The following is a 20,672-nucleotide window of genomic DNA, read 5'->3' as shown; positions in this document are numbered from 1 at the left end:
TCCTCTTCTTCATCTGACCTTTGGACTTCATAGCTTCAAATGGTATTCTACTAGAAAAATTAAAATTCTTCATAGTGCACCTTACTTTAATGCACATGATAACCCATGGTTAAGTTTACGGACAACTTAAACCATAAGTAAATTCACTGGGATTTAGCCATACTTTGTTATATCAGGAAATCATTTTCAAATATTGCAAAGTCTCAAAAGAACACACAATCATGTTTTTTAAAATCATTTTATTAGGAATAATTCCAAATGGGTTATGAAGAAAACTTATTCATTGAATTTGATGAGTTTTCAAAAAATTCTTAATGAAGATATGTTCATCAATAAACAGTAAAATACCAGTAGAACTATCATATACTGGGCAAAGAGTCAGGCTGATTCCAAAAGCAACATGCAACATAAAAAAGATAACAATATAAAGGAAGACAATCTGCTGAGTATTAAAAGTTATCTCAATATGAACTCTTTGCATCCAGCACAGAATTGGCTATCAAATCCAAACCACATCAAAGTTTGGCTGATAGAAGCCAGGAGTCAATAATGTGGGGGTGGTGGGGTGGGGGGATCCTCAGTACAAGAAAACTGAATAGTGTTTTGGACCACGGCCCTGGCCTGTACAAGCATTATTAGAAAAATCTTTTTGGCAAGGGGTAGAAATAAATACAAATGGAATGCTACATTTTTAAGTCAGCAGACTGTCTGAGGAATGATAAAGGTATCAGTAAAGCATCAAGGGAGTAACTTTAAAACATTATTGTTGTGGGCTCACAAACCACTCAGATCTGTCTAAAGGTGTCACAATAGCTATGTATCCAGGCATTTAGGTTCAAGGGAAGCATAATAATGGATACTTTTCTTTCCCAAGGAGAATTTCTCTTAAACCCAAGCACATTGCTAAATAGCAACATTGTTCTTGGTAAACAATAATTGGCAACAAAACAAGTTTTAAACGCTGTAATTTCTGCCCAAACCTGTCTCAGATATCCTTTAATAACCAAGATGCAAACTAATTTTGTTGTAACAAGCCTAGACCAATTCTATCAAACATGTCCTTGGTTAGATATCCAGCTTCATTTAACGTTTTGAAAGTTCATTTGACAGCCAATCCAGTCCCTCATACAGACCAGTTCCTTGTGTAGCACAAGTGGCTTGGACATACCACTGTGAAAAAAAAGAACAAGAAAGCCCTTGATTAACAAGACAATACACAGTGCCATTTTTAAACGAAATATTAAGCTCCTCCCCATAAATGCCTAAGGGCACTACTGAGTCAGTGGTTACAAATATACAAAAAAAGTCACTGTATTAAATATAAGGAAATAAGTACTTATATCCCACAAACATGAACTTAATGATCTAGCTAACTATACAGGTCATTCAACCTTCATCCTTCAGGTATGTTCTCACACCTCTTGCTTCTCACTCTACCCATTTAAAGCTCCATCTATTCTTCAATGAACTTATCAGTTTACCACTCCCCCACATAATCTGAGGAATGATGGGAAAATCTCAAACTACCTACATAATCCATAAGATTCTCATAAACTAAGGCGACACATGAGCCTGACACATGACATAAACTTTGATTTTTGTAGTGCTAGAGATCGTACTCAGGGCCCTGCATGTGCTAGGCAAGTCCTCTGCCATTAAGCCACATTCCCAGTGTAAAAGGGGTAAATTTCTGAAAGATGTTTGTTGATACTTTTATTTTTAACAGAATAGTCTTCTTTCACCTTAGAATAAAATCTTATTTTCATGTTGCAAGGCCACGGCAGGTTTATCATACTGCCAATTATCTGAAGACCAAATACCCTATTAGCCCAGCAGGGAGGGGAAGACAATTTCATATCTCCACAGCACAAAAAAGTTCTCTCTCTCTCTCTCTTTTTTTTTTTTTTTTTTTTTCTTTTTGGTTTTTCGAGACAGGGTTTCTCTGTGTAGCCCTGGCTGTCCTGGAACTTACTTTGTAGACCAGGCTGGCCTCGAACTCAGAAATCCGCCTGCCTCTGCCTCCTGAGTGCTGGGATTAAAGGCATGCGCCACCACGACTGGCCAAGAAAGTTCTTATTGTGTATCTTTATCTTTTTAAATCCATGTAGACACTGCAACATGCTACACAACAAATAAATAGTATCTGCCATGCTGGCAAATTAGAGCAAAGCTCTTGTAAAGGACAGGACACTCAGTTTTCCGCAGTATCTTTTGCTTTTGCTTTTGTTTTTTTTTGTTTTGTTTTGTTTTGTTTTTAAAAAAAACAAGGTCTCATGTTTGTGATACAATTTATATGTATGGGGATATTGCCAATACATCAATCACTGATGTAAAATGTTAAGCTATTTTATAGCAGGCACAGAATATCTTGTAATTTTGTATTCAAAATATCTTCAAAAATGTATCAGTAGAGGTTTCTTCATAAGGTTTTCTTTTAAAGTCAATAAGCAAAGAGCACTGAACAGTATGATCTAAGTTACAATTGATACATCCTGGGCTTTTTATGAACAATCCAACATGCAGGGCTTAGTATGATTGCATGTTTGCAATCCTTGCACTGAGGAAAGAAAAGCAGGAGGCAGGAGGATGTCCCTAAGTTTAAGGCCAGCACAGACTATTTATATTTAGTGAGCACCACCTAAAAAAAGCAAGCCAAGTATAAAATTCTTGCTAAGTTGGAGATTCTATTCAGTGTTAGGGTGATTACCCTAACTTGCACAAGAATCATCTGGGTTCACACCCTAACACCACAGAGAATAGTAAAAATAAATAGCTGGAGAGCTATTTGAATGATACAAATTTAAGAATGTCTGTAACCTCTACATATTCAACTCAACATTGTTAATACATTAATACAGAAGATAAAATTAAATAAAAATAAAATTTAAAAATAGAAAATCAGTATTTTTAAAAGCAACATTCAATGCAGTTAAAGAAAAGTCCTATAAATCACATTACCATATTTTTACAAATGTCCTGTATGTTCAAAGGAAGTAATTATTATACATTTAAACTGGGCCAACATGGCATATGCAGAGGTGACCAGATCTCTTTGAGTTTGAGGCCAGACTAGTCGACATAGTGAATTCCAGTCCAGCCAAGACTACAAATGAGACCCTACCTCCAAACAGTAACAACTACAGCGATACTGACAAACAGCTGAGTATCAGCCTACCTACCCTGACACTTCACCAGAGACGAGCTTAGTGTCTCCTATCAATACTTACTGTTCTGTTTCGCAGAGACTGAAGACCTAACTTGTCTGTCATCTCACTGATGGCCATAGCGTTTGGCAAATCCTGTTTGTTTGCAAAAAGGAGCAGCACTGCATCCTGCAGCTCATCTTCCAGAAGCTGGGGATAAAGGCTAAACCGTTAGCAGTTACCCATGGAAAATCCAACAATCACACAGTCTTCCGAAGTATACATTTTCTTTAACATTAAACAAGCTATTGAACACCAAGTAAATTTCTCTATGTAAATTTTTAAGCACTCTTATAAATCTCATATCCCTCAGTTTGAGCAAATAAAGATTTGCCTCTAAGAAAAGAGACATTTTTTGCTTTTGTTACTGTTTTTCCCCTAGACTAGACTCAAAATTGAGATTTTGCTGTTTCTGCTTGCCAAGTGCTGAGAATCCCAGGCCTGAGCTGCCATTCCTGTAGCACAACTGTTTAAAGCCAATCATCCTCCATTCTATGGCTCATTACCATTCAGCCCTCATTATTACCCACTCAGGTTCAGAACTGACAAGGACAAAAATAGGTATCAAAATATGTATTCCATGATCATAGGTACTTAAGTAGCAAGATTAGTTAGGTATGATTTTTTTTGGGGGGGGGCTCCTATCTTTTCCAGTGCAAGAAGTATACCAAGAACAGATCCAGGTAGCTCTGATACATTCTATCCTGTGGAGATAACACGCTGTGTGGAAGGCCTGGTCTTATGATTACCACACTTACATGAAATCTAAAAGAAGTGACTGTGGGCACAGAAGGCTTTCCTGTGCATTCTTAAGAACCTGGAAACAATATAGTTTCCCAAGTTTATTTCTACCTCTAAACTGTGTAGCCACTGACAGCTCTCAACACTACACCCCTTACAAACGATCAACTGGAAGTCTATACTCACCATTTTCTGCAGCACAGCTGCTCCTTCCTGGATTCTTTCACGATCATTGCTATCTACCACAAAAATGAGACCCTAGGGAAAATTTTTTCCAATAAATTTAAAATTAATGTAAATATACACTAAATATAAAATACCCACCAAAACAGTATCGAAAGTTATTTAATTAGACATGGGGTAGAAAATATGTTCTTGTGTCCTGGCCAGTTTTACCTCAAGTCATCAGAGGGGAAGAAACCTCAAGTAAGAAATGGCCTCCCACCATGAGCTGCAGCTGTGGGCACTTTCTTCATTAGTTACTGACATGGAGGGCCCAGCCCGTGGTAGTGCTGTCCCGGGCTAATGGTTCTGAGCTGCTTTGATCATAGTGTTTCATCACAGCAGTAGTAAACATAACTAAGACAGAGGGTTTCCAAATAGAGTTTTTAAAAGTCTCTAACATGGGGCTAACAAGATAGTTCACCAGGTAAAGGCGCATAATGACCTGAGCTTGATCCCCAGAACTCACATGGTGAAAGAGTAGATTCCTCCCAACAATGCAAGTTGTGTCTCAGAGGTACACCCCCCCCAAGACAGACAGACACAGAGAGAGAAAGAGAGAGAGAGACAGACAGACAGACAAGACAGGCAAAGAGGGGAGGGAAGGAGGGAGAGGGAAGTGATTTTAAAAAGAAAAAAGTTTCTGTTCAGGTTAATTTATGTCAGCTGATGCAATCTGACAGGAGGGAACTTCAGTTTAAAAAAAAAAAAGTGCCTCCATAAGATAAGGCTATAGGGGGCTGGAGATGGTTGGAGATAGTTAAGAACACTGGTTGCTCTTCCAGAGTTTCTGAGTTCAATTCCCAGCAACCACATGGTTGCTCACAACCATCTATTACTGGGATCTGCTGCCCTCATCGGGCATGCAGGTGTGTATGCAAATAGATATTTAACAAAACAAAACAAACAAAACCAAAAGATCAAGCTAGGCAGGACTGTGGGGCATTTTCTTAACTAGTGACTGATGGATGAAGCCCCAAGCCCACTGTGGATGGTGCCATCTGGGCTGGTGGTCTTGAATTCTATGAGAAAGCAGGCTGAGCAACCAAAACAGCAAACCGGTTAATAGCGACCTTCCATCAGCTCCTGCATCTAGGTTCCTGCCCTGCTGGAGTTCCTGTCCTGATGTCTTTCGATGATAAACCAATATATGGAAGCCTAAGCCAAATTAACCCTTTCCTCCCCAGATTGCTTTGGTCATGGTGTTTCACCATAGCAACAGTAACCCTAAGACATTCCTGTTAAAATAAAATCCAAATAAAACAGGAAGATAAGCTCAAGGCTAATATTGAAAACTAATTTAAGCAACATGTGATTTTAACCTATCATTCTTACTTCAAATCCAAAAAAAAAAAAAAAAAACCAACAAAAAACAAACCCAAAACATATATGCACACAGACAGACACACACACACAAAGCACAAAAATCGTATTAATCAGTGACTACCTTTCTCTACGTTAAGAGAAGCAACTGTAGCCCTTTTCCCTACCCTGCCATATTTAAGTATCAGAAGAGCTACAGGTCTTGGGGTGTAGCACAGAAGAGGAGAATGCTTGCCTGGCCTGCAAGCAGCTCTGGGTTTGAGCTCTTACACTGAGCAAAACTGAGTCTGGTGTTACACTCCTCTGTGATCGCATCATTCAGGAAACAGAGGCAGGAGATCACAAGGACTATCAGCTACAGTGACTTCCAGGATGCTACTATGGGCTATGTAAGAACCAGTCTCAAAAGTGAAGAAAATGAGCAGAGGCAATGGTGAAGACAAAAGGAAAATAAACAAAGGATCCCCAAAATTATAAGTGATGTTGATTAATGTATGCAGTAAAAGGCACGTACAAAGTGTGAAATGGAGAGACAACACACTTTTCTTGTTCTAAAATAAATTGGAGAATTGGATAATGGTCCTAACACGTTGTTTTCAGGTGTGTGGTTATAAGAATAACTTCCTGATAGTTTAATCATCTTTAAGAAAAAGTATTTCATTAGTAATGCAAAAGAACTGTTTACATATAATTTCTTCCTCTTTAAGTTATATTTTATTTTTTTGAGATTAAAATAAAATTACATTATTTTTCCTCTTCCCTTTTCTCCCTCCAACATCTCCCATGTAACTCCAAACTCTCTGCTCTCTTTTAAATTCACGGCGTCGTTTTCTTTGTTGTTGATGTGTCTATTCCTAAATACATCAACATAACCTGTTCAGTCAATAGTTTTTATATACTTCACCATAGAAACAAAAAAAAAATCTCACTTTAAAATGTAGCCTGCTAACTCTCTAATTGGAGGAAACAAGCCCTAAGCAAACATCCCATGAAAATTTCAAGGATTACAAGATCAAAAGAAACTCATAACAAAAAGGTGGCAGTAAGAATTTAGAAGATATCTGCAAATATTACAACTTTATACAGCAAAAGAAGTGGCATTAGAAAACAACTGATTTGGGCTGGTGAGATGGCTCAGCGGTTAAGAGAACCTGCTGCTCTTCCAAAGGTCCTGAGTTCAATTCCCAGCAACCACATGGTGGTGGCTCACAACCATCCATAACAAAATCTGATGCTCTCTTCTGGAGTATCTGAAGACAGCTACAGTGTACTTACATATAATAAATAAATAGATATTAAAAAATAAATAAAAATTTAAAAAAAGAAAACAACTGATTTAAGACCTTTTTGAAAATTTTCAAACTGCACAGTATTTGAAATGCTCAGTTAATGAAACAGTAGTATGTAGAAACTACATCTCTGTTAAAAGTATGTACCTTGAGCCAGGCGTGGTGGCGCACACCTTTAATCCCAGCACTTGGGAGGCAGAGGCAGGTGGATTTCTGAGTTTGAGGCCAGCCTGGTCTACAGAGTGAGTTCCAGGACAGCCAGGGCTACACAGAGAAACCCTGTCTCGAAAAAACAAACAAACAAAAAAATTAAAAAAAAAAAAAAAGAGAGAGAGTTTTAAAAAAAATTAAATATAGAGTGTTAGAAAAACTGGTTAGGAATGCAAAGAATGCCAGCTTAAGCAGCTTAGCTGTAATTACACCAGCAGGCAAGAGCTCCCTGGGATGAAGAATGCTCTGGCAAGGAACAAATCTAATCTCAAAGTCATTGATTCACAACATGTCTTAAAAAACATTATGAACAAACATAGGGATAATACTATCATTTTAAGTTTAAAAATCAGCAAGATTTACATCATGCCTAATTTTGTTTCAAAAATATACTCCTTTAAATATCTACAACCTACCTTAAAACAATTGGAGGTGCTAGCATGTTGCAATGAGTACTGGTTAAACACACTGACCATATTTAATAACTGATAATACACTAGCTATACATGAATTCATTGTGTTCACTTCTATTTCCAATCAAGCTTTTAAAGCCTTTACTTTTGCAAAATCTATCCAAAGCCATGTGAATGAACACATTTTTGTTTTTCAGTAATAAATTATGCCACTTATTTGACACTTACACTTATCATACACTTAGCTTAATAAGAATGTACTTATACCACTCAAGCTAAGATTGTTGCAGTCACTCAACAAGTGTGTTCACTACTACCAAGCAACAATGTACCCTAAGGAGAATAAGCACAACACTGCAAACCTTAAATACCCCAAATGTTTACTACACTACTTCGAAAAATTCTCAACTCTGGTAGTGAACAAAACCTGATGTGCAACCCTCATATGGTAAAATGTAGAAGAGACACAAGAACTGAGACCAGGTTACCAACAAGGAATTCCTCAATCGTTCGCAGCCTTAGCTGACCTGGAACTTGCTTTGTAGATAGGCTGGACTCAAGCTTACACAACCCCTTCTAAGTGCTACAATTACAGGTCCATGCCATTGCAGCCCAGCTACAACTCCTCAATCTTGAAGCACTTCTAAGTTTCAGGTTCCTCACATTTAGAAACCCCTGCACACTGCTGCATGTCTGCAATACCAATGCTCAGGGGAGAAAGAAAAAACAAAAATGAAACCACAAGAACAGGTGAACTAAAATAGTTGCTCTCACCAGAAAATAATTTTGTCCCTGGGGAGTTTTTTGGCAAATGTGCAAGCATTTGTAGTTGTCACCACTTGACTGGGAAGGTGAGCTGCTACTAGCATTTAATAGGCAGACACTAAGAATACTGCTAGTCACCCGAAAGAGGCCTCCCCACAATTCGACAAGTCAAGAGAATACTAAGAAATGAGACTGGTGATGAGAAGAATGTAAACTCCGTGTAAACTCTCAGTATAAAAATCAATAAATTAAAGTTACAAATATATGGCATTTCTCACCTGGGTATTCTGGAAGTAATAGTCAATAGAGCTGCTGTTTTAATAACTCAAACTAGCAAAATCAAGACCACAAGAGAACATGCTAGAAGTATAAAATCTAAGAAGCTTGTCCCATTGAATCAATCTGAATTTTAAGCCAATACCCAGGTGACTGGTATGCACACTCAAGTGCTAGAACAATGAGGCTGCTGGGCTTACATGTCCAAGGTTCTGACCTATCATTGGACACTGGAGAGTTTTCAAAACTCCCCTAGTGGTCCAAAATTGAGCCAAATTTCTAATCTACACTTCTAACCTACACCATCAGTAAGATCTTTTTCATGCCAATGTATCCTATATAAAACTGGCCTTACAAGTTAACAAAACACATTGTGCTAAATCAAGTTCTACCATTGTCTTATTAGAGCCACTGTGATACATACCTTAATCTCAAAATTAAGGTTAAAATAAAAAGAACTACTGATAAAATAATTCATTCTTATGGTTTGTTTGTATTTTGGGATTTTGGTTTTGGAGGGGAGGGTTCAAGACAGGATTTCTCTCTGTGGCCCTGTCTGTCCTTAAACTCAGAGATCCACCTGCCTCTGCTTCTAAGGGCTGAAATAAAGGTGTGTGCCACCCACCACAGCAGACCTGCAATAGTTCATTCTTGAGAACTCATTCACTTCCATTCTAAATCTTACCAGAGCAGCTACATTTAGTTCTTCCTCACGACACAGCTGAACTTTCAAAGCACAAGTCAAGAGAATACTAAGAAATGAGACTGGTGATGAGAAGAATGTAAACTCCGTGTAAACACTCAGTATAAAAATCAATAAATTAAAGTTACAAATATATGGCATTTCTCACCTGGGTATTCTGGAAGTAATGCCTCCAGAGAGGCCTAATTTTATCTTGACCACCAACATCCCATACTGTGAAACAAATGTTCTTATATTCTACTGTTTCCACATTAAAACCTGTAAGAAAAAAAATAACCACTGTGCATAATAAAGTACCACAAAAATAAACCCTTTAATGTTCAATTCTCTTAGATTAGCTTGTTAAGTTTTACCGATATCATCTCTACGATTAACAAAAACAAAATTTAATTTCTCACTGTATAAAGTCATCTATAGATTTTCTTACCAATGGTAGGAATGGTGGTGACTATTTCCCCTAATTTCAGTTTATACAGAATTGTCGTCTTGCCAGCAGCATCCAATCCAACTAGAAGAAAACACCATAGATTTAAAATCTGATCATACATATACATAAGGAAGCAATTCAACAATTTAGTTTTAAAGTAAAAGTTAACTGCTTGATACTTAAGTTGAGTTAAATGTAATTTCTCTCATTTCTGCACCACCCTCCACATCAACACTTCCCGAAACCCTTTTCTCTCTTTAGACCTACAGACCGATGGTTTCCTATCTGTGCCGCAACGCCTTTGGGGGAAGGAGTCAAACAACCCTTTTACAGGGGTTGCCTAACACCATCTGCATAGCAGATGTTTGCACTACAATTCATAACAGCATGAATTTTACAGTTATGAAGTAGCAATGAAAATAATTTTATGATTAGGGGTCACCACAACATGAGGAACTGTATGAAGGGGTCTCAGCATTAGAAAGGTTAAGAACCACTCCTGTAGACAGAGAAAAAGAGTATCTGGCAGACTTGAGTTCGGACCTCTGGGCACTGTGCCACTAAACTAGCTGAGTGCCTTTGTTTGGAGAAAGGGTCTTTTATGTATCCCAGAGGGGCCTCAAACTCATTATGTGGCTAAGGATGCCCTTTAACTCTTGATATTCCTGCCTCTATATTCCTGAATATTAGTACTAGGATTATAGGCAACCTGTGCGTGTTAAGAATGGAAGAAGCCAACATAGTATACCAACTATGCTACATCTCCAGATGAAAAAAATTAATCCTTTGTTTGGTATTTACACATTATATCTTGAACAAATGCTCTTCAAGCTGGAGAGATGACTTTAGTAGTTAAGAGCAAGTACTAGTTCAGTTCCTGGCACCATCAGAGGGCTCACAAGTACTTGTAAGTCCAGCTCTAAGGAATCTACTAATGCCTTCTTCAGGTCTATACTCATGTGTACAACCAACATATGAACACACATATACACATAGTTAAAAATTAAGTGTGGCAAGGCAGTGGTGGCACACGCCTTTAATCCCAGCACTTGGGAGGCAGAGGCAGGAAGATTTCTGAGTTCGAGGCCAGCCTGGTCTACAGAGTTCCAGGACAGCCAGGGCTACACAAAGAAACCCTGTCTCAAAAAAGAAAAAAGAAAAAAAAAAAAAAAAAAGTGTGAAATCTTTTAGAAAGTTGGTAATGCTAAGGGGTAACATATATAACTATGTCCTAGTCTCCTGAGACTAATTTTGCCACCACCTAAATCTATATCAACATCAAATATGCATAAGTAAGATTCAAAGTCTTGATTTGTGTTATAAAAATGGTCCTATTATATTCTTCTCTAATTCTTAATTTTGTTGTCTTGTTTTCTGAACCAGGATCTCATGTAGCCCACCCTGACCTCAAATTCATACTGTACCAAAGCTGGCTGGGATATCCTGATCCTCCTGTCATTATCTCTGAAGTGCTAAAACTACAGGGATGTGCTAAATTATGTCTCTGTTCTTAATCCATGAGACCCAGTTAAGTAGGGGGATATGCTTGTTTATGGGATATAACATATAAACCTCTATTATAGTAGTAGCGAAGAACAAATTAAATGTGTTTAAGTATAATTCTCAAAACCTACATCTTTTGTATACTAAAGCTCTCATAAAGAAAAGATCAATAATTAATAACTTAATTGAATTTATTTTTGTTTTGTTTTATGAGACATGGTTTCTCTGTATAGTACTGGCTGTCCTCGAACTCAGAGACCTACCTGCCTTTGCCTCCTGAGTGCTGGGATTAAAAGCCTGTGCTTCCACTCTTGGCCCTACTTTTTTTTTTTTTTTTTCTTTTTTCTTTTAAAGAACATCTCATTTGGCTGCATGCACTTATTTTATCCCAGAATTTAAAAGATTTGTAACTAAATCAACTGAATACTAGTTTAGGCAAAACTACCTACTTAATGTTTAATTCAAACCACAACTTAACATGTGAAAACAATGCTAGCAGGTTTTAGCTTCACTCATCCAAGTTTCTATTCCTGGGCAATTAGGTGTGACTTTTTTCACATCTAATGAAAAGCTACAGGAATTGGATTTCCACCTATAAAATAGCCTTTTCTACTCTGTATTCTGCAAACAGTAGCATCTCTCTGGAGATGCTGTTTAAAAGAAAAGGAAGTTACCACTCCTCTTGGTAGCAACAGGAAAGGCTTAGGGCTTGACAGCATGAACATGGTCTATACTCCCACCAGTATTAAGAATCTAACTTTGCTAGTGTGGGAGGAGAAGGGGTGTGGAGGGGGCAGAGAAGGATGGGAATCAAGCAGCAATTCGTTTTCTTATACTAATGCTCTCTAACTGAACCCTGACTCCCATACCAGTTTTCTTCCTTCCAATGTACTATGACATATATTAGTCAGAATGACTAGTTTATCCTTACTTACAGACCCTACAAAGGTTAGTTAACCTCTCACAAGGGTTAGTTAACAGTTACACAAAATGCTCTCTCAAATGTGCAACAGTATCAAATCTGAGGGTGGTAGCTAAATGGTAACTTCAGCAAAAAAAAAAGGGGGCGGGAGGAGAAAGGAGCAAAAACCCAATCAGATCTTTCAATTCTTCTATGAAGTGTTCTTGTAAGACTCTTTTGGGTGATTACAATCAAATTTTATTAACACCAAAATTCACTTTAGGGCCAGATGGGGTGTCACACCTTTAACCCCAAAGCTTGGAAGTCAGAGGCAGGTGAATCTCTGAGTTTGAGTCTATACACAAAGCTGTTCACAAATATGCACAATGACATTATTCATGAGAACTAAAAATAACTATGAATAACCAACTTCCACCAACTGATAAATGCATAAACAAACTACGGTTTTCTACATGATGGAATTACCATTTGGCCACAAAACGTCACAGAATGCTAATACTTGTTACACAAACTTTGGAAGAAAAAAAAAACATGCCAAGTGAAAACACCAGAAGTAAAACAGCCATATATTATCCATTCCTTCAGCTGAAATACCCAGAACAGAAAAAGCACACAAAGTTATTAGTGATTGCCATGGATGGTCAAAGAGGGAAGTGGGAATGACTGAGAAAAAAGTCATGGGATTTCATGAAAATACTCCATTTGACAGTGGCAACTGTTACACAACTTTGTAGACATAATAATGATTCTCTAGGAGTGGCACTTTTTTTTTTTAAAATCACAGTTTAATTATTTGTGTGAGTTTCCATATGTATGTGTGCACACATGCACAGAGTGGTGTGAAGGTCAGAAAACAGCTTGCAGGAGTCAATCCTGTCCTTCCACCATTCCACTCTAGGGACAAATTCCAGTAGTCAGGCTTGGCAGCAAAGGCCTTAATCTGCTGGGACATCTTGAAGGCATTCATGAATTCAAACCCAGCCTAGGCTTTATGTGACCTTGTCTCACAAAACACCTACCAACTTAAGAAAGCTAATTCTGATGTCAGAGCTCTCAAATAGTATTATATATTGTGATGTTATCTTTAAGATGTTAAGACTATTATATCTTAATATTTTATTTAATTCCTCAGGGATTTGACCAACTAAACAGAAACTGGACCAAACAGATACAGAAAAATAAATTCAGGTTTTGCCAAAATTAATGTTTGGATTTTGGTTCTACCCAACATAATTGAGGGGTATTTTCTTTTTATGAATGAATTAATTAGAAACAAATTATCAAAGGCTAGCAATTATGTTTACAAATAATGGCTTATGAAAAATGCTTGCAATTTATTAAGTAAAAAGGGAACACAATTTTCGAGGAATAAAGCTTTCTAAAATGTGGAGAATAAATGTGACAAGTAGGGACAGGAGCAAGCAGGGCTGGGGCAAGAGGGAGAAAGGGAAGGGGGGAAATTTTGTAAAAAAAAAAAAAAAAAAAAATTGTGACAAGTAAGTACTGAAGAGACAGCTCACTGGTAAGCATTCGCTCTTCTCCTAGAGGAGACTGGAGTTCAATGCCCACATAAATTATGTAATAATAGTGAAAAGGTTGAGTTACAAGTTACAATCACTTTTTTTCATGTCTAAATTGAACTTAAAAACAAACAAACAAACAAAAGAAAAAATCAGAGCCAGGCAGTGGTGGTGTACACCTTTAATCCCAGCACTTGAGAGGCAGTGGCAGGCGGATTTCTGAGTTCCAGGAGAGGCCAGCCTGGTCTACAGAGTGAGTTCCAGGACAGTCAGGGAAACCCTGTCTCCAGAAAAAACAAACAAACCATCAGAACCCAGAATTACCTAATAAAAGGATATATAAAATAAAACATCTATCTAACTTAAAGCCTTATGTTTTAGTACAATTATTACTTATTAATATATTTTTAAATGAGCAAATAGAGGCTCCGTCCCAGTACTCAGGAGGTGGGACAGAAATTGAAGGCCATCCTTAGCTACATAGTGGCCAGCCTGGGCTACGTAATTACATGAGACCCTGTCTCAAAGAACTTGCAAGATGGCTCAGTAGGTAGAGACATTTTATCCCCAGAAGCATTCTCACCAAGTCCAAAGAAAATAGGTTAAAATTAGCAATTCCTCTACAAATATATTAGTAATTTCAGAAAAAAATGAAATACTCATTTGCCTTTTCATAGAAGACATACATACAGATATACAGACAGACCTAGCTTACAATTCAGAGCTACTGCTCTCTAACTCTGGCTACCTGAGTGCTCTAAGACAAAAGCCGGTTGTCCTCGAGTTTAAGTGTAATATTATTCAAACAAGTAAGCTTTCCTTACAAATACCGAGTGCATCATTTCTGTTGGTCAATTGTCTGTAAGGTGTTACATTCAATATAGTGTATTGGCTATGTATTTGTTGGTGTCTGAAGCACAGTATTCCCCTGTTCCAGCCTTCTTGGTGCTTCATTATGGACACTGACCATCATGCTAGCCCTGGCTAGGCTTATTTTTTTTTAATTATGGTTAACTATTAGCCATATCTTCCAACATCTCAAATTAACCTTGGGGGATCAGCTAGTATATAAATTAAGTTTTCATTTCCACAGTAGTTGGGCAAACCAGACACACCGGCTAACTGTCTTTTTTTTTTTTTTTAAGATTTATTTATTTATTATGTATACAGTGTTCTGCTTGCATTTATGCCTACATGCTCCAGATCTCATTATAGATGGTTATGAACCACCATGTGGTTGCTGGGAATTGAACTCAGGACCTCTGAAAGAGCCGCTAAGCTCTTCACCTTTGAGCCATCTCTACAGCCCTAATTATTGTTTCTTTATACACTTCTAAACAGTAATCTAGGGCTGGAGAGATGGCTTAGGGGTTAAGAGCACTGACTGCTCTTCTAAAGGACCTGAGTTCAAATCCCAGCAACCACATGGTCGCTCACAACCATCCTTAATGAGATCTGATGCCCTCTTCTAGTGTGTCTGAAGAGAGTTACAGTGTACTTACATACAATAATAAACCAAAAATAAATAAATAAATAAAACAGTAATCTAGGAGCACAGATGTATCTCAATGGTTATGTAAAGACCCTGATTTTGATCCCCAGAACTCCCCCACCACCACCAAAAAAAAAGAAGAGCCTGTTAATGAAAGAGAGGAAAACAAAATGATCATTTAGGGTGAGGCTAGGCTAGAGTACATGAACAAGGTTCCATTCTCAAACCCATACCACAAAGTAAACACATACACACACACAGAAGCACAGCACATATGCACATATTTATATACAACAATTCATTAACTAGAATTCCCAATACTCAAATGGGGAAAGTTATCATAAAAGTGATTATTAATGACAAGGTCAATCACTCATAAAGCCACAAAGACAAAAACCAAAACTCAAAACGTAGGAATTACCAGACTTCCAAACTACTGTGTTCCCAGTTCACACACAGAACGGACATTTATACTTCCTCTGATGAGTTACCATAAAAGTTGACTTTATGACTAGACTGCTTTAAACAAGGAAAACTAGTATTTCTAAATTACAGTATAAAATAAGAACAGCAAAGCGAGAGCATTCATCCCATGGCTGCCTTTCAGTTCTAAATCTGCTGGTTTACTACCTTTGCTCTTTCAAACTAATTTTATCTAGCTGGATTGGATAATAATAAAATTAGAAAGTCAACTTTTAGAAATGATTTTATTTTTAAACCAGATAGTTCTAAGGAACCTTAATGAAGCTATTAAAAAAACACTGTTTAAGAACTGCTTCTCTGTAACAAGTTTTATTGCCCAGCAGAGACCATTTAATTGGGCACAAGCATGACAAGTGTACACCTGTAATCCCAGCACTTGGCAGGCAGAGGGAGGTGGGTATCTATGAGTTTAAGACCCATCTGGTCTACATAGCTACACAGTGAGTTCCAGGACAGCCAGGGCTATATAGAGAGACCCTAATGTCATTTTAAAACAAAAACAACAAAAAGAATAGCAAACCTGAGCGAGTAAATACTTAAATAAAAAGAGTAAACCTAAACGGTGACTTCCACCCCTTCCGTAATGGCAACCAGCTAACTGCTGTCTACTTCCATTCTCTTCCAATTGGGATGGACAGGAGAGTTTCTCAAGCATAGTGCAGGGCTTAAATCATCATTTCACGCTTCTCCCTCCATCTCTTTAGCCATCACAAGACTCTGACAATGACAGTAACATCGACAATAAATTCTCTTTTTCAGTAACACAATCCTGTACTGGATAATCTCTAAGAAACCCATTTATCACAGTGCAAAGTCCTCCCTTTGACTTCAGCCTTTTTCATACTGCCAATTTCTAACCAATTAAAGCTTAAATAACATGTCTGCCCTCCTAAAATAATTGTCCTTTTCATAAAGAGTATCTGCAAAACTATGAAAGAAAACATTTTCACTTAGCTTTGTGAATGGATCACGAACAATTGTTTTTATGAATTGTAAAGAAGCTGAACAAACTAACAATAACCAACTTGTACAGCCACGCTCTGCAACACTACGGAAACTGACGCGCTCCATAGGAGTGGGTGCTCAAAATAATCCTTTTCTCCTCACACTCAACAAGTGTCAACATTCAGTGTTCTCGGGGCTTTTTAAAAGGCATCATTCAGGTCCTTGCAACTCAGCTGTGAGGTAGACTGCTGTACTAAGGAGAGACCACTTTACAATGCCCAAGCGAAAGGCCTCCGCTGGGCAATAAAACCTGTCACAAAGAGGCAGCTTCTTAAACTTTTTTTTTTTTTTTAATTTGTAGCTCAATTAAGGTGCTTTAGAACTATCCGGTTAAAAAAAGATTTCGTTTCTAAAAGCTTTTGAATTTTATTATTATCCAGGCCAAATGGATAAGATTCGTATGAAAGAGCAAAGATAGCAAACCAAACAGGTTTAGAACTGAAAGACAGCCATGGGATAACTTCCATTTTCACAGAATAGGCTTCATAATCACGAGAAAGAAAGTCGAATCCAGGGCAAGGCAAAGTTAAGCAAAGTGAGCTCAGAAGTCTCCGGACTTTTTTTTTTTTTTTTTTTCGAACCTTGGGTAGCACCAAGTGTGACTTCGCCACAGTGGGCCTGGTCACTTCCTGCCCCAGGCGGCTCCTGGTCCGGGTCACATACCGATGGTGTGTGCACAGGGCGTACACGACCAAGAAAGGGGGAGGAGGAGGAAGGCTGGAATAGGCCAGCTTCACTCTCGGCCGCTGCCCATCGCCAGGAAAGTGAGGTGGAAGGAAGATTGCACCCTGAGAACGGCACCTTTAGAATGAGCTCCGCCAGTGTGAGCTAACCCTACATCTCCGCTCAATCTCCCCAGGCTCTCAATTACATCAGGAAGAGAAAGGCACGCAAAGCCAGGAGCGAGGAAATCTGGCCCAACTCTCTGGCTCAGCCTCTGTGGGAAACAAACCCCTCGCCCCCATTGTTCCCCGGAACGATGCTTCTTGATCGCCCTCCCCCACCGCAGCCGGAGAAGGCTGGGCGCGGGGCCACGGGCTGGCGAAGACACATGGCCTTCCCCAGCCCCGGCCCCTCACTCACCCATCAAAATGCGCATCTGCTTCTTGCCGAATAGGCGCGAGAAGAGAGAGGAGATGGTGAGTCCCATAGCGGTGGTGGCACTTGACGGTCAAAAGGAGGGGGTCTGGTGCGCCCTCGGGCCTTCACGGTTCCGGCTCACAACCGAGTGGGCGGAGGAGAAAACGCTGAAGACGGGTCTCGCAGGCTGGAGTGTCGGCGAAGCCGCGGGACACGACGTAGCGGGACCAGGACCTGCTAGGCGTCTGGTGCGGTGGCTGTGGCGCGGCGTTAAATGTTCGGCTGTGCCACGTCACACGGCGGCCGCGGAGACTCAGGCGGCGGCCCGCCCGCTCCAACGCGGACAGAATCGCGTCAGCGCTGCCCCACCCCCCTGCGTTGCAGGCGCCGCCCGGGCCACCGCGCCTGCGCGCAAAGGGCCTGAGCCCGCTACGCCGACGTGCGACCTACAGGACGTGGAGCCCAGCAAAGACGGTTGGCACAGGCGGACGGAAGGACAGGCGGGCTCCCATGAGTCCTTGCTGCATCTCGTCCAATGGGGTTCGAAGTGAGTGGCTTCCGCCCGGATGAATAGTAGTAGTCCAAGGTTCGGGTAGGCGAGATGTGCATTGTGGGCTGAGTGGTGACGTTCTTGCTGACCTCTGGGTGACTTCTTCCTTCACGGAAGCCTCGGTGGTTTCCCACTCCCACAAATGTAATCGAATCTTGCAAGCGACCAGTATGTTTGTCACAATGAAGGAACGAAGATGGACCCTGTTTTAATAAAAAGTTTCCAGGCTGGGTAGGGACATGCGATGAGACGGATTTCATGTGAAATATCCTTAGTAGCTCGCTGCTTACAGCAAGCAGGGATAGGAGATCCAAAGACAACCCGCACAACAAAGGAAAGTCTTTACTCGTATAGACTTAATTTTATTCATTTTTAAAAAAAAAAACTTATAGACATCTAAAGTATCCTTCTAAGGATAAAGGGGTCTCTGATTTTTGCAGTTGGGTGAAAGTATTAGTAATTAAAGCATGGCTGGCCTTCACAAGGGCAGCATCTGATTCTAGCTTCTCCAGAGAGAATTAAAAACAGACCTGCTGGCAGAGTAAAGGTGGAGAACTCCTAGGCATGACGCCCAGAATCATCGGAATGCTCTGACGGTTTTCCATTCGCCTCCAGTACTGAGGATGGAACCCAGGACTTCAAAGCTTGCTAAGAGCGGTCTACCACTGTGGACAGTTTTCCTTTTGAGATGACAAGCTGCTCTCGAATTTGTGATCCTCCTACATCACCCTCCAGAATGGCCAGGTTTCTTGGCTTGTCCCACCACACCCAGTAGAGTACTAACTTTTTGAGAGGTCAACTAAAGGCTGCGTTTCTGAGACAGGAGCCTTGTCTGCCCTATTCATTCTTATTATTCCCAGAATAATAATGAAGAATTTACTACCGTTTTACTGGTTACAAAATACGGTGTAGGGGGGAGGGGGAAGCAAATTATCTAAGAATGTCACCTTACAACTACTGCTAAAGTTTACCGTTAGTAGCGCCCACAGTTCTACCCTTCCTAGTTAGTGTTCACCAGCTCTTAAGTATTTTCTCTAGGAAGGTACTTTTTGTTTGAGCAGTTCCCTATGTCTTAGGTTCAATGTGTGATGTCTTCTGTTCAGAAATAAGGCTTCCTATTTAATGTTATTGGCAAGAGCCCACCGTTCCTCTTGTCTGAAAGCATTAAGGAAACAGAGAACTTTGCATACTGCAAATAATGACAGAAAGATGACCTATAAACTATGGTATATCCACACTCTAGGATATGAGGAATTAAATCATTACTATACACAGTATCCTAATAAAAATATCTCCAAAGTAGTGTTAGTGGAGTGGAAGACAAATAGTAAATACAGTAAGGTGATATGAAAATAGATTTCTAGGGATATAGCTCAGTTAATGAAAGTCTTGTCATAAAAGCTTTGAGTTCATTCATTCCCCACAGATGGGAGGTGGTGACAGGATGATCAGAAGACCAAGGATATGCTCCACTGCAGAGTACAGGCTGCAGAGGCCAGCCTCAAGTACATGAGACTGACTCTAAAACAAAACACATGTTTCTGCCATCTGTGATAAGACACATTTGTAATCCCAGCTCTTGTCAGATAGAAAGTGGAGGATCAGGAAGACAAGGTTATCAAAGCCTGAACTCTATGAGAACCCAGCAATAATACAGTTTATCACTGTGTATATTTGTATGCAAGCATGTGGACACAGCACAGGAATTTAAAATAGTAAAATTCAGTAGTCATTAGCAGTTACCTGATTAACTATGAAGGAAGGAAAACTTTGAAAGGGTCAAAAAAAAAAAAAAGAGCTTTACTTGTACTTTAAAAAAAATCACTTTACTGAGATATAACTTCATGCACTGATTTGCCAATTTTAAGTGTACAATTTAATAACATATAGTCTGCCATATAACTGTTTCTAAGGCTGGCGAGCATAGACATAGCCTGACAAGCTTGAGCTATACACACACAGCTTTCTCAGTAATGCACCTTGCAACCTGAGACCCTCGCCTGCATGAAGCTTAGCTCCTGAGAAACCCTTAGAAACCCCCCTTTTGTGGCCGAACATGTAACCAGAAACTAAGGGCATTGGGACAGTCTACTCTACACTATGTCCAACTATCCTGTGAGGGAACGCGCAGGGGAAACTCACCTATTAACTACCCTCTGCCTAGTCATGATGGGGCATGCATATCATTAAAACAAGATGCAATGTAAGAAAGGTCATGTGCAGTGAACAAAAACATAACATCAGCCTATGAATCAAAACAAAAAGCCACCTGCAAACCACGCCTAGAAAAGAACTCCTTCTTTCCTTGGGCCTGCAAAAGGAAGCCCCAAACAGTAACCGTGGCTCAATGGAGCCAGCAGCTCCCCTGTAGCGTATGGACTCTATATTTTTACTTGGCCTTGAATAAAATAATTTGCTATGTTCTTATTCATGAGACCACTGGTTCTATTTCTGTTATCCACAAAACAAATTTACCCATACTCCTTTGTACTTAACCTCTCTTTGCTAACAGCCTCTAGTCAACCACACTGACACCTGATCTTTA

General features: G+C 39.5%; 1 protein-coding gene across 1 annotated transcript; it reads right to left on the bottom strand.

The window, feature by feature from the left end:
* Positions 1-222: 222 nt before the first annotated feature.
* Positions 223-17,949, bottom strand: Arf4 (ARF GTPase 4). Its single transcript, XM_021182009.3, has 6 exons — positions 17,581-17,949; positions 9,573-9,653; positions 9,294-9,403; positions 4,131-4,202; positions 3,228-3,353; positions 223-1,170 (listed from the first exon to the last, which is right to left on the bottom strand). The coding sequence occupies exons 1-6, from the start codon at positions 17,645-17,647 to the stop codon at positions 1,084-1,086; spliced, it is 543 nt and encodes a 180-aa protein (XP_021037668.1). The 5' UTR covers positions 17,648-17,949; the 3' UTR covers positions 223-1,083.
* Positions 17,950-20,672: the final 2,723 nt, after the last annotated feature.

This window comes from Mus caroli, unplaced genomic scaffold, assembly GCF_978045245.1.
Source record: "Mus caroli unplaced genomic scaffold, Mus_caroli_1 scaffold_12, whole genome shotgun sequence".
Lineage (NCBI taxonomy): Eukaryota > Metazoa > Chordata > Mammalia > Rodentia > Muridae > Mus > Mus caroli.
Note: the sequence above shows the minus strand (reverse complement) of the source record. Positions and strands in the feature narration are given on the sequence as shown.